Raw genomic sequence first — 14,733 nt, 5'->3', positions numbered from 1 at the left:
AAAGAAAAGAGTGCATGTTATCACTAAAGCACCTGATCTGTCGGTGAGAAGGGCAATTAGAGCTTTCGTGAATTGGGATTCAGTGTGTACCATAATGTGATGTATTGTAATGTATTGTCTTAAGTAAGACCTTTTACCTTGACTATAGCTGTCAAGTCTTAAAATAGTTGGGAGAGTCTCAGTCCTGGCAGTTTACTGTAATATAGGTGAAAATCAAACATTCATGTAGTTATTAAATTGTATAGTCTATTACTCTTCTTGAACAAGAGTTATTAAATCATGGCAGCTTGGTTACGACACACAAATGATTAACTTTGATGAGGTCCAATGTTCTTCAATTCACAAAATGCCCAGGCATTTGTGACACCTCCCCATGACAGGTGGTAGCTAACTTTAGGAGTGACGGCCAGACTTGGAATGGGATACGTGATAGTGACACAAGGAGACACAGCACAGCATTCCGTGTATCAGAAGACTGAAGTTATGGTTCCTGTTCTGCCTTACTGACTCAGGGACCTTTGTGAGTCACTAAAGGTATAGATTTTGGGGTATAGATTCTTACTTATAGAATGAATATAATAATGATACATGATGTTCTCCAGCCTAAATGAATTACCAAAGTGTTCTCCAGCCTAAATGAATTACCAAAGTGTTAGTTATCATGGTGTTGAAAAACATGTTAAACCCGTGTTCTCCTGGCATGGAGCAGCATTGTGAAGCTGCAACTTGGTGATGTGGCTCTGGAGTTGGATTGCTTGTACTGAAATCCCTGCTGTACCTTAGAGAAGGTGTGACCTCAGGTGAGTTAATTATCCTCTCTGTGCCTCAATCTCCTCGTCTGTAAAACATGAATCATAATAGTATCTACTTCAGAAGGTTTCTCTGACGAGTAACCAAGGAAGGCAAGAAAAGTGCTTAGCATGATACCTGGCACATAGTAATTGCTTAGTAAATGTTATCAGCTGAAAATGATTATTTTCATTATTATATGGTATATGTTAAATTTCTGCAAAACAAAGGGTCCCAGAGAGCATTTTTTTATACAGTCTTAAAAAAAATGCACTTCATTGTATTTTTTGACAAATAGACATTAATCCTTTATAATACAACATTTTTGATTAGCCTTTTAGACTCCATGAGATGATATTTGAGTGGCATGGGAAAGAATATTCCAGGTGTTTCCATCCACTCTTAAAGAACACCTCCTTTTGTGAGCTCAAGATACAAGCATCCACCCCCTAATCTCCTGAATGCAAGCACGGAGGTTGCCCAGGCCTCCCAAGAAACAGGTCCCTGCAGGTGTGGAGATGTGGGAGGGACTAGAAGGACAGAGATTCCAGGTCAAGGATTAGACAAGAAATTTAATAAACTGCATTAACATGAGCTCAGTCATTTCCCTGCAAGGCAATAAGCGGGTACAATATTTTATTTAAAATCTTCATTAAAAGAGGTCTTCAAATAAAATGAACTTTCTCCTTTCCTGACAACCAGGAGAAAAGATTTAAGACCATTTAATCTGTGATGCAGTTTAAAATCAAACCTATTTTTGGCTACATCAGGTTGAACTTGGCAGTGAAGCCATGTTGCCTCGCTAGAATTTTTAGGCCGGTTTTATGAAGCCTCATTGACTCCATGTATTTTCATTGATTCCATTATTTTCATGTATAATCATTAAACTTTAGGGACAGAACATACCTACAGTAGTAACAACTACGATGATGATGATGACGATGATGGCAGCATCTGCCACATGCTGATTGCATCTCCCAAACATGTGTCATATCCACCTACTTTCTGTCTCCATTGCCACAATCCTTGCTCAGGCCACTTCCTTTCTTCGCCTGAATTTAGCGCAACAAATGCTTGTGCTCCTCATGTCCAATCATCCCCCTGCCCCTGACAGTTCATTCTGCCAGTTATATTTCCGAAATGCAAAATTGATCACGCTCTCGTCCTAGCTTGGAACTCTTCAAGGGATCTCAGAATAAGGTTGGGGGGGGGGTTCCAAGAATTCAAGATAGGAGAGGCAGGAACCTAGTGAGTCTTAAGGATAGAGATAAGAGGTCATTCTGGAAAACTGGACAGGGTTGATCAGGAAGGGCCATGTAAGCATTAAGGAGTCTGGCCCAGGCATTATTGAGGGGAAACGAGGGAGACATTAAATGTATGCGAACAATGTGTATAGTACAACCCTTTTATATAAAATTTTATATATGTATGTACAGAGAGAGGTCCAGAAGAAAGTTCAAAACATTAGGAGTAGTTACCTCTGAGTGATAGGATTTGGAGTAATTTATACTTTCTTCTTCGTGTTCTTTAATATTACTCTTATTTTCTACATGACTGAATTCTTAGATTGTTAAACATTGAAGTTATTTTCATTTTGCAAGCGAAACAAAACAATTCCTGTGCTCTTTTTTACCACACTACAAGGCAAATTAAAACACTGGGATAATTGGGCCTCTCCACGCTTTAGGGTCTCACAGTAGCTGAATCTGTAGCACAATGAGCAGTTTTCTAATAGGCTTCCCACTGTCTCTGGCTTCTAAGTTTCTTGCCTGCAGAAGAAGTCTTTGAAGTCTCTTACTAGCTGAACCCTAGTCACTGCTAGCTGAGGGAGCCAGCTGTGTGCATCATCGAACAAATGGCAAGCCAATTCTAATTACAGTGTTTTTATTGCTCTTTGAGAGGTGAGAGGCAAAAGCTGTCATTTACAATCCTGGTCAGAGCTTTCAGAGCCCCTAATCAGAAAAATGATCATTGGAGTTGTAAACTGATCTGATCTACTGTGAAAATTGCTGGAAAAAAATTGATAAAATCCTTTCCATTTTAAAACCCCTGATCTTGAGGACAACTACATTAATGAGGTAGCGGGAATTTTTAGCTCGGAGGAAAACTGCTAATGAAGCTGTTATGGGAGGTGAAACACGAATTTGGGTGTAATTAAATATGGGGCACACAGATAATGATATCATGCTTCCAACTAACATGTTTTACTACCTATGGCCATTTTTCCCTTTAAAATAGTCTTAGTTATATGAAAATAAAGCCATCACAATCCGATCATTTATTCATTTTGCATTCCTATATCTACACGAAAGTCCTTGCTTCTCAGAGTTATTATACTCCTCACTCAGCATGGGTGCATTTCCAGAGGGCAGAGGTAGATCCATTTCAAAAACAAAATTGGCCCTGAAAACTAAGGATGACACAGAGAGATCCAGATAGAGTACTCAAAAATGCGATGGCATTAATTGATTAATTGCATTTTCTGAATTTTTCTCATATCACTTCCCCAAAAATCCTTCCAAAATGCTCCCTGGAGATCAAGGGTTAATATGATGTATTAGTTTGTTAGGGCTGCCATAACAAAATAGCACAGACTGGGTGGCTTAGACAACAGAAATGTATTTTCTCACAGTTCTGGAAGACCAAGAACAAGGTGTCAGCAGGTTTGGTTTCTTCTGAGGCCTCTCTCCTTGGTTTGCAGATGGCCACCTCTCACTGTGTCCTCACGTGGTCTTTCCTCTGTGCACACACATCCCTCATGTCTCTTTGTATCCTAATCTCCTCTTTGGATTAGACACTAAAGGCCTGATTTTAATTTAATTATCTCCTTAAAGACCCTGTCTAAAAATATAGTCACATTCTGAGATACTAGGGATTAGGATCTCAACATATAATTTTTGAGGGGGACACAATTCAGCTGATAACCTATGGCATCAGTTGGAAAGTGTAAATGGAGAAAACAAAACAATAAAGCACCTAAAACATTGCTTGTTGTCTTACAATATCAGCAACAATGACAATATAATCTGCCAATATTGAGTAGAGATGAATTTTGGTCTTTTTCACCCCCCAAATCCAAGTGTTCTCTTGAACAGATCATTACTCCTCTCCTTGCAATTACCTGGGGTTTCTCATAAATGAGAAGTGGACAGGGCCGGCCCCGTGGCTTGGTGGTTAAGTGCGCGCGCTCCGATGCTGGTGGCCCGGGTTAGGATCCCGGGCGCGCACCGAGGCACCACTTCTCCGTCCATCCTGAGGCCGAGTCCCACATACAGCAACTAGAAGGATGTGCAGCTATGACATACAACTATCTACTGGGGCTTTGGGGGGAAAAATAAATAAATAAAATCTTTAAAAAAAAAAAAAAAAAAAGAAGTGGACAGAGCATGAGCTTTGGTGTCAAGAGAGCGTCCTGCAAATCCCAGCTCTCTCACTTGTTACCTGGAGACATCTCGGGCAGGCCACTTAGCATCTCTGGGTCTCAGTTCCCTCATTTGGAAAATGATGCTCTCATCCCCTCTATCTCCCTCCTTCCAAAGTGGGGGTGGGTGGGTAAAAATATGAGCAAAAGCCATTGGGGGCTGTGGGATTGTAAGGCTTGAACTTGTGTTTGATCCAGAATCTTAGTGATTCAAGTGTAGTTTCATCGCAAAGGATGATTGGATATCTAACATTTTCGGAACATGAAAGCAAGGGGAAACAAATTATAAGAAATCAGAACTTAAGCAATGTAGAATATGAAATAAGTCTGGAATAATCTATAAATTTGATGTAAATGTAAAAGACAGCAAATAAACATAAATGTCTTCTCTGTTTTATTACATAAAGGGTTTGTGGGGTCTTGAAAAATATTTAAAATAAAATAGAAATATGCACATAAGAAATTAAAAACAATCAGAATGATTGATGACATACAGGTAATAGTAGGTCAAGAGTAGAGGAAATTAAACTGCAGCTAGATGGACTATGACATCATATATAGTTACTAAATTAGAAGTGCAGGTTTCTTTTTTTCCTCTTAATTTCCTGGCATGTGAGGCAAAAAGGGGAACTTTATTATCGGTTCACATGACACTCACTCTCCATGAGGAGAAAGCAGTTCACTTTTTTATGGCAGCAAAGTTTTGCCAACCACAATGTTCAAGAAGAAATTTCTAGTGCAGGATGTCCTATTGGTTGGTGTTACCACCCTGACTGATCACCCTAGATCTCCAGAGAAGAGAGGAGCCATCAGAAGTTACAGGGGCCTGAGCCCAACCTCCAGCAGTTCCAGTTCAGTAGGTCTGGGTAAGATGTAAGTATTTATATTGTTCAAAAGCTGTCTCAATCTGTCTGATCATTAGCCAGGCTTGGAAAGCATTGATGTAGGGTATACTCAGAAATCTTAGTTTGAGTTCCTCCACTAAGCAGACACTGAGACGAGGACTTGAGTAGTACAGAGAGTTTATTTGAGAGGTGAAGGAAACACTGAGAGCGTAGTGGAGAAATGAGACAAGGGAGGAAAGACAGTACAAATAGTGCATCACCAAGCTTGTTACCAGGATGGGCGAGCAGAACTTCATCCTGCTGGGGAAACCCTGCAACACCAAGTGGGACACATGCTTCCAAGAGTGCGGGAGCCAAGTGCTTCTACATCAAGTCCCCAGTAGTCATCGGTTGAGGACTGCTCCTAGAGGGTGGCAACTCCCTGGCATCCTCAACCTATGTAAGTGGCAAAGTGTGCTGTCGTGGCCTGAGAAAACCATCAGGCAAATGCATGCAGGGGGTGACAGTCGGAATTTGGATGGTGTCTGTGGAATGGTAGGAGTGAGGGCAGATGTGGCTACCACAAAGCAATACATTGGACACCACCCTTACTACCATCCCGGGAGCAACCATGGAACCAAGGTCATCATTTTCATGATTGAGAGCTATAGACACATCTGCCCTGCCCAAGAGCCTGATTTACTTTATGTATACACAGGATTTCAGGGCTGGGCACAAAGGGATGAGCGTAAAAATGGGATGAACCATTGCAGTCCCCAAATACCAGGCTTTCCTAACGGTCCGAGTGAGCTAAAGCTTACTTTGTTCTTTTGAACGTCGCTTCTCTCTTATGCAAATTAAGAAAAACGTCTTCCCCTATCCTTCTCCATTTATTATCATAGGCGTGGAGATGAGAATTCATAAAACTAAAAGATGATGCATAACTAGGCAGCATGGCTTACGTGGAACAAAGGACTTTGCGGATAGCTAAACCAGGCTCCACTATTGTTCATTAGCTGTGTGGTCTTGGGCAGGATACTTTCTGGGTCTGAGTTTCCTCATCTGTAAAATGGGCACAATACTTGGGAAGGCTGTGGTGAAAATTAGGGAAGGGAGGAACAGAGCCTCATGTTACGTCAAGTAAATGATAACTGTTGTTAGGGAAAGGTGAAATTATTTGACAAAACGTTCTTTCATTTGATAAAAAGTTCTTTATCTGTGACTTATACATGGGGATTTCCCAGTTCATGTTTTAGGGTGAAGATAGAAGGTCTTGTCAATGGTAAAGTGCTGAAAATGTCAGTTAAGTCAGTCTTGTTGCTTTCCTCAAAGCCTTGCTTTCAGGCAGTACTTTCCCAAGTTTTTCTTCTTTATTTCTCATTTCACATTCTCCTCTTGTCACTGCATCTCACTTCTCGAAGAGCCCAGGAATTGGCAAGACTGTCTCTGGAGGATGAAAGACTTTGAGAGCAGACCAGCATCTTACATATATCTTTCTTCCAGAAGAAATGTGGACAATCCTAAGGAAGCTAGATTTGTGTAAATTAGCCCCATTCTACTCCTTATGGGCCATTTTATTTTAAAATCTATTCAATAATCAATGCCATTAGCTCAACAGATGGCTTGTTAATCTTTAGACCAACAGCCAGATTTCAGATTGCCTTCCACTTTGCAAGCTCTTCTCTGAGGAAAAAAATAAATGAAATATAAAAAGAAAAAAAAAATAGAGTTTTGATCCCAACCCCAGAGAGATCCAAAATGTATTTATTTCAGACCTAGCTCTTATGGTCAAATCTAGAAACCTTTTGTCAGTTGGATGCCCACACATCTACAACAAAGAAAGTAAATGCATTTATTCTCATTTAAAAAAAAAAATGAGCAAAATGCAGAACATTTATCATCCAAAGAAGGAGCATAGCTCACAAGCCTGATAACTCAGTTGCCATTAGTGACAAGGGTAAATATTTTCACTGAACTTGGGGACAGCCTTCAAAATATATCTAAAAACTTTCCTAGAAGCCCAGAACCTAGGCCATCCCTAGACCAAATACTGATAGGTAGATTCTGTTTGAATGTTCTCACTATCCCTTTTCCTGATGCTTTCAGGACCCAATTCCCCATGTTACCCGAAGGTGTACATGGATACACACGCCCATAGACACACACACGCTTCTTAAGCCACTCACACTATCTCTGGTTCTTTTAATGTTAAAAAGATTAAAGCCATAAATACAGGTGGATTTCCTTTTACTGTCACGCACCCATGAAACCATGGCACTCTATGTCCATTTTGTGGCCTCAAGATCATAATTTTCCCGGGTTGGAAGAAAAAGTCTTGGACTTTGAGGAGTGCCCCTGCCAGGTCTCTGTGACCCACTAATTCATTTGGTGCATTTGGGGCCATCTATATATAATAAGTGTGGGCAAATGTGGGATGAGGAATTCAGTTCTAACTTTTCCCAAAATTCACCTATTTGGATTTGGGAAAGGCTTGGGGGAGGGGGGGTGCGCATTTACAAATGAGTGGTAAACAGGTTTGCCTCTGGTTTGCTTTGTCTGGGTCAGACCCAGCCAACTTGTTGAATCAATGATAGCACTTTGGGAAGCCAGGCTGACAAGAGCTCTGGAAAGGGAGGAGGACATTGTGTAAGGGCAATCACTCCCCTCCTGCCAGCAGGGCTTCACTTGATCACTGAGGGTCTATGTTGCTATTCAAGGAAACAAATGCTAATGAACTCTCCCTCCCCAGGAAGTTGCACCAAGATCATTTTCTCCATCTCTCCACTGTGAAGCCAGATCATGCACAGCATTAAGCATGTTATCCCGGGGCTATTTGTGAAAGAGAAATGGATTCTCTCATCATACCTTGAAGGAACAAGAAGCTTTTTAGAATCATAGATATTCTTTATTACAACTCTGTGACAATGTAGGAACCTTAAGTGCCTTCTGAATCCTCAAAGAAACTGTTTCTGATAGCCAGTGATGTTTTCATGGTGTATATTGGTATGTTGTTTGTTTTCTTGAAGATTGGGAAACAGTTTATCAGGAGAGGCAGTTGGTGTTGTGTAAGAGACACTGGATGGAGACTATGGAGACGTGAGTGCTAATCCCCAAGCCTGCAAGAGTTTCAATTTCAACATCTATAAAATCAGTAGGTGAGATCATCTCTAGGATTCTTCCAGCCCTGACATTCTAGGAGTTTGCCTAGCTCTAGTATCCTGAACACTTCATTAAGCAGAATTTTCCATTCTCTAACTGTGCCAGATAGATGAGAGCACTTGCTGTATGAATTGAAAGTCTTGAGCCAATAAGGAAAACCTACCCACATCCCAGACTGCCTTATGCTTGTTGATGTCAGAACGAGAATTATTGTGGGTAATCAGAGAAGGACATGAAAAAGAACAACGTGTACCTGGCAGAATTTGTGTATCAGTGCATTACAATTTGCCAAAGTGTTCTTGAAAGTTAAATCTTTCATTGCATAACTTTTTATCACTTTCTTAAAAATGTTCCAGTTGGGTTGGCATGTTTTATGATTTGCTTTGCACATTGTCAATGGTTAGACTAAAATTCCCAGGTATTTTTGTATTTAAAAAGTTGAAGTTAGGAGAGTGATGCCAAAGGAAAGGGTTGAGCAAAGAAGCTGTTATTCAAAATATTTAGAAGGTAAGTTGGATTGTACCTCAGATAATGAGATGATAGTTAATTTCAAAAACCTTACAGTCCTAAAATAGGTATCTCTCCACGTAGATAAACACATGCAAGGGCTTGGAAAGTTAACGATAATTCTGGAATCAAAACTGGAGCGTGCGTGGCGGGCCTTTTCCTGCGCAGCTAGCTGTGAGCCTTAGTAAGCTCTTTCCACTCATTGGTATCATGTGCTGTTGGTCCAGTGGGGTAGAACAACCCTACAGGCTGACGGGAAGAGTATTTCCTTTCAGTTCTGGTCATGAAAGGGCCCTATAGCCTGCTATTTGTTTTTTTTAAAAAAAGAATTAATTTTCTCCTCCAATGGCTTATATACTCCAATTCATGGCAACCTAACTCAAAGATTTTCTTTTTTTTGTTAAAAAGCACTCGCACTTATGTCACTGTTAACTGAAAATCTACATACAGAATTCAGGCAGGGGAATGATTATTAACCTAGGATGCACCTCTTAACTATGTATACAGAGAATTACAAACTAAAATGTGGGAATTTAACTTTGCACATCTGAACAAGAATGTGACCATACTACAACACTCCTCAGAGATTTTTCTTTACATATACTTTCACTTGACTAATGTAATTGGCCATTTGCAAAATAAGCTCTTATTAGTAAGACTATAAAGATTATTTTGGAAGGAGCAACCTGGAATGGATAATGTGATTTGTGAAAGCTTTTCTATGTGACTCACACATTCAAATAAACACAATTAATTAATTAATTTTTTTAAAGGGTTATCTTAGCAAAGACTTGATTTTCCTATTGTTTAGGAAAAAAAGGTGTATTCAATTAGGCATCTTTCTATGGTAATATTTACAGATATATATTATAATATTGTCCTCCAGGGGGCGTTAAATCTTTAGCAAAGCTCCAATTTGGCTGGAAGGCGTTCAAATCCAGTTAGCAAAAGCAGACAGTCGGCTTCCTTCTCACTGGGATGCAGGAGTTCTAGGGCCTATATTCTGAATTTCACATCTCACGTTTCTACACTAGACTTTACACTTTTTAGTAAGGAAGGCTAAGGTGGGCGTGAAAAGCACGTGGCCCTGGGGTGTGTGCCATGAGCCCAGCCTAGCCACGTTGCTCTGAATGCCTTACAACAGGTCTTGGATTGGCTGACCGTCATGGTTCACAGCAGTAATCCTTTAAGAGACTATTGCTGTGAATAGGGACTGTAGTGTTTTCAAGGGTAGAAATGTGATTCCTGGAGGCCCAAAGATAACCTAATATGGGTTAGAGAAGACTATGTGGGTCAAAATGGCAAAAGATCCCTCCTCCTCCTACTTAAGCCCCACAAAGGCCTATTTTTGCTAATATTTTTTAATGAAACCATCACCTTGGACTCTGCAAACCTTTAGGTCTGGGGAACCAGAAACTTTATGTAGTAAAGTCCATGACTGTATAGCAATATAGTACAGTGGTTAAGAAGTCCATAGCATCTGAAGTTGACTGACTGGGTTTCAAAAGAATTCTTATAAGCTCTAGGATCCTGAATTAATTACTTCAACTCCTGTGTCTCTGAATCCTCCTTTACAAAAGACTTTCTCATAAGGTAGTTGTAAGGGTTAATTAAGACAACCCAAAGAAAGTACTTGCTGCATAGTCAGTGTTTCATAAATGCTATTAGTTACTCTAGTCTGAGTCTGGAATCGAGATCCCCAGGATATGGCTCCAGACTTGTCTCTTGCTTCTCCCCTATATAGATTTCTTCATCTCACGTACCTCCCTACACTTTTATCCCTTTGCTCCCTCTGCTTCCCCCTTCCTTGCCTACATCACCATCTGACGAGATCCCACCCAAGTTTCAAGGGATTATCTGTAATGGCACCTTAAAACCAAAAAAACACAATTCCCTACTCCAAGAACTGAACGAGCTTTCTCCTATCTCTGAACAATATTGGGAACACATATCTTGATACACAGGTATACACATTTGTCAAAACTTATAGAACTGTACACTTACCATGGGTGCACTTTTTTGTTGTTGTTGAGGAAGATTTGCCCTGAGCTAACATCTGTGCCAATCTTCCTCTTTTTTTTGCTTGAGGAAGATTCACCCTGAGCTAACATCTGTGCCAATCTTCCTCTCTTTTGTATGTGGGTCACTGCCACAGCATGGCCACCAATGAGTAGTGTAGGTCCATGCCTGGGAACTGAACCCTGGCTGCTGAAGCAGAGTGTGCCGAACTTAACCACTAGGCCACAGGGCTGGCCCCCATGGGTGCATTTTTTAACATGTAAGTTATACTTCTATAAACCAACCCAGTAGGAATGTAATAAGAAAACCTCAGGTTTTGGAGAAAGGATGACTTGGTTCAAATTCAAGTTCTGATACTCTCCATCTGGCAGGTCATTGAACCTCTTTCACCTGCAGTTTCATCCCATGGAAATGGGGCAGTTGTCCCTTCCTCCTCTTGTAGTGAGCGTTTAGAGACATAATAATGGTATAAAAATGCCTTGCACAGTGCTTGCGCACAGTTGATGCTACATGACTATTCAGACCTTCCTTTTTAGCATGGCTATTTCTAAGTTTGTCACACACCCTGGTGGACAGCACCAGAAGGTAATCTTGAGGACATAATATGTGCTGTCTTTTTATTTTCCGTGTGTCTAGCATAGAGTAGAAGTAGTGTGTTTTGAAGTAGAAGGGCTCTTTATAGCTAAACACACTGATGTTAGGTAGCAAACACCCAGAGGCATCCCAACTTAAGCCTCTGCAGGATGCCACTCTGCGTAATATCACCTGGGTTTGCTAAGGCTCAGTATTTTCAAGTCCAAGAGATACTTAGTTGGTCAATAACTCAGCTATGGCTCCCCAAAGTACAGTAGGGCTTAATAACATGTCTTCTATGATGATAGTTCTTTAGGCTCACAAGGATTGTCTATTTCTTTTTAAAGCAATGGAATGACTGTACTGTTTTCTTGACCAATAAGTCACTCTGTTTTCCATGGTTCAAAGTTAAGCTTTTATTTGGTTTTAAATTAAAAAAATAAATTTCATTATTAAATAGTGAGATGGATCAAACTAATATTCAGAGAGTATCTTACTCAGGAATATGCCACCGGGGGTACAATTCAGCGGTGGATCACCTAAACTAAAATTATTTTTTGTTATATTTGTTAAAAGTTCAACAGTGGAATAATTCAAAAGAAACTGAGATACAAAGTTTTAAATGTTTACAATGGATGAGAGAAGTAAACCACTTATTCTACTGCAATCGCAAACGATTTTCTTTCTTAATGCCAGTCACTTTGGACACTATACCACAGTGCTAATGTCGTCGGGTTCATCGGCTTTCTTTTGCCTGCTTGGCAGGGATTTCAAGTATTCAAGGTGTCTCCGTGCATCCTCCTGATTTTGCCTCACATAATACACCACATATGAGATCACCATGGTGAACCAGCCAAACATGGTGACCAACATGGCATAATCGGTAGTTTTTTTAGGGAGGTTACAAAGGTCAGCATCATTGGCAGCATTGAGGAACGGTCTTCCGGCGTGTTCATCCAATACGGAAGTCTTACAGATTACATTGTGGGCTGTCTCATGATTGGACGCCATGCTCCTCAGAACTTGCTGTAGAGTACAGTCACAGTGCCAGGGGTTGTTGGCAATTCTGGCCCTCGCCTTCAGGTTATTGAAGGCATTTTTGTGCACACTTTGAATCCGGTTGTCAGACAAGTCCAGAGTCTGCAAAGTTTCAGCTACTCCTTTGAAGGCATGCTCATCAATAAACTCAATGCCGTTTTTGGACAAGTTGAGAACTCTTAGTTGATGGAGGTCCTTAAAAATCTCATTGGGGATAGATGTGATCTGATTGGAGTCCAGATACAATAAGACTGTTTCAGGAGGAAGATCTCTAGGTATTTCCTTGAGATTTGCATTGCTACAGGTGACATTTAAACCCCCAGAGGAAGAACAAAGACAGCCCTTGGGACACATACTGGCAGAATGAAAGCACAGTATCATAAGAACAAAACTTTGTAGGAGGAGACACATGGAGAGGGAACGGGTTAACCACAGGTCTACCAGATTCATGCTGGAATGTCAGCATAATCACAAGCCCATTCCTCATTTACTCCAACAAGCAAGCGTGGCAATGGTTCCAGCCCTGTCCACACTGTTGACTTCCTTCTTGCCTGGTTCAAAAGGCTGCAACTAACACATGTGTCTCTTCATTATTCCTGTTCTTGCTTGGGTACCTAAAGGAAAGGGAAACAGACGCAATTAGCTCTTTTACAGCACGACGTACACTGCAATTAATAGTGCTCTCAGGCGTCTGGCATTCTATGTGGGCAGGAGGGTTGGTTATGCAGGTAATTTCCGTCAACACCACTGGGAGTTATCTGCATGATGGGAGTCTCCTGCTCAAATCCCAGGTGCTGGGGGAGAAGACTGTCAAATGAAAACATTTTCGAATTGTGTTGCCTTGTTTTCAGTTGTGCAGAGTTAAACAGTCCAGATTTCTCTCATCTCTACTGGTCCTCTCTACATCCTAAACCCCTTCTAAATTCTACAGCAACAAAATTTAATTACACCTTTCCCCCTTACTACAATAACAGATGCATTAATGCAATTTAGCCCTGCACCTGGACAACGATGAGAAATAATAGTGATATTTCATAGTTAATGACCATAGACAGCAATATCCGTCAGAGTTTTGAATGGATGTCCAATTTGGAATATTGTTTCTAAAGAAATATCCTGCTTGAATTAAGAAATGAATGAATGCATTCCAATATTCACAACAAAGTGTTGCTAGGGACTGACAGCCTAGAATCTCCAAAAGAGTTGCTTCTCCTGTGGGCTCTTGAGATTTCATTATACCTGGGAAGATGTCCTTAACTGAATTTCCAAAAGATTCTCTATCTGTTTTCTAAACCACATATCCCCTCCCCAATAGATCTTCAAATATGACATACACCTTTAAGCCTTTTTAAAATATAAGATGAGAATTAAGAAATACTAGCCTGTAAGAATTCCCCCAATAGCTTATGTTTTTCTTTCCAATCATATATATATTATTAGTGTTGAAGGGGCCTCAGAAATTGCAAAAATTAAGTGATATGAGCAAGGTTATGAGCTTACTCAGAGACAGAGATGAGAATATAAGTTAACCCTCCAGCTACTCTCATATAGAGAGGACAAGCACATTGGGGACAAGTTCACAGAAGAGGAGAGTGGATCTTGGAGAGATTATATGACTTGGCTAAGGTCAAATAGCTTGTAGGTGGTAGACATAGGACTCAAGCCAAAGACTTTGTGCTGACTCAGTAATCTCGCAACTCTTTCCACTACCCCCACATCGCTTCCAATTCCATCTGCTCTATGAGGAGTCAGGATTCAGAGAGCATTGCTTGTTGTGATTTCTGATGCTGTTATGTTGCAGCTCAATCCCAAATTGAGGGCCCCATGGAGCTCCATTGAGGGGGCTCTCTGCATTGTGGAGGGAATCCATGCCTGACTTCAGAGAATTCTTTCTCAGGATCTGAGAAACAAGGAAAAATTCATTCCTCGTACAGCAGTGAGCCACAAATGACTTTCTGCATGAGCAACAAATGACTCTCTGCAAACTTATCTTTTCCTAAGATCCCAGATGGATAAATACAGAGGGAAATGACTCCAAATGTTACCAAACTCGCAGAAGAGAAGATTAATGTGAGCTGAAAACATAATGAACTGGGTTGTTAATCATAGGAAAAATGAGATTAGCAACAGAAGAATGGAGTGGATGTGCTTTTGGAATCCAGAGTCTCTTAAATGCTAAAGAGAATGCTAAAGAAGGACCCCTAGGCTTACTAAGCCATCCATCAATAGCTCATTTCATTTGCAGTGATAATTTCCCTCCCTTCCACGTTTTCCTTCAAAAGTGCACTGCTTGGCATTTGGGGACTCTAGTAATCATCTAGATGGGAGAGAAAAGAAATAAACAAATGTGGGGGGCGGAATCTCAGAGAGGAGAGGGCAGCAGAAGGAGAAAGCAAAAGTTGC

The 14,733-nt window shown here is 40.6% G+C and overlaps 1 protein-coding gene across 2 annotated transcripts in view; it reads right to left on the bottom strand.

Moving 5' to 3' along the window:
* Positions 1-11,693: 11,693 nt before the first annotated feature.
* Positions 11,694-14,733, bottom strand: part of LRRC3B (leucine rich repeat containing 3B) — an 83,479-nt gene continuing 80,439 nt past the window's right edge. For both annotated transcript variants that reach the window (XM_004419434.3, XM_087430633.1), the window contains exon 2: positions 11,694-12,944. In XM_004419434.3, coding sequence (XP_004419491.1) covers positions 12,001-12,780 — 780 coding nt within the window. In that variant the 5' untranslated portion in view covers positions 12,781-12,944 and the 3' untranslated portion in view covers positions 11,694-12,000. The remainder of the gene's footprint in view (positions 12,945-14,733) is intronic.

This window comes from Ceratotherium simum, chromosome 5 (genome assembly GCF_057802395.1).
Source record: "Ceratotherium simum simum isolate JZ-2026a chromosome 5, ASM5780239v1, whole genome shotgun sequence".
In the NCBI taxonomy this organism is placed as follows: Eukaryota; Metazoa; Chordata; class Mammalia; order Perissodactyla; family Rhinocerotidae; genus Ceratotherium; species Ceratotherium simum.
This window is presented reverse-complemented; position numbering and strand designations above follow the sequence as displayed.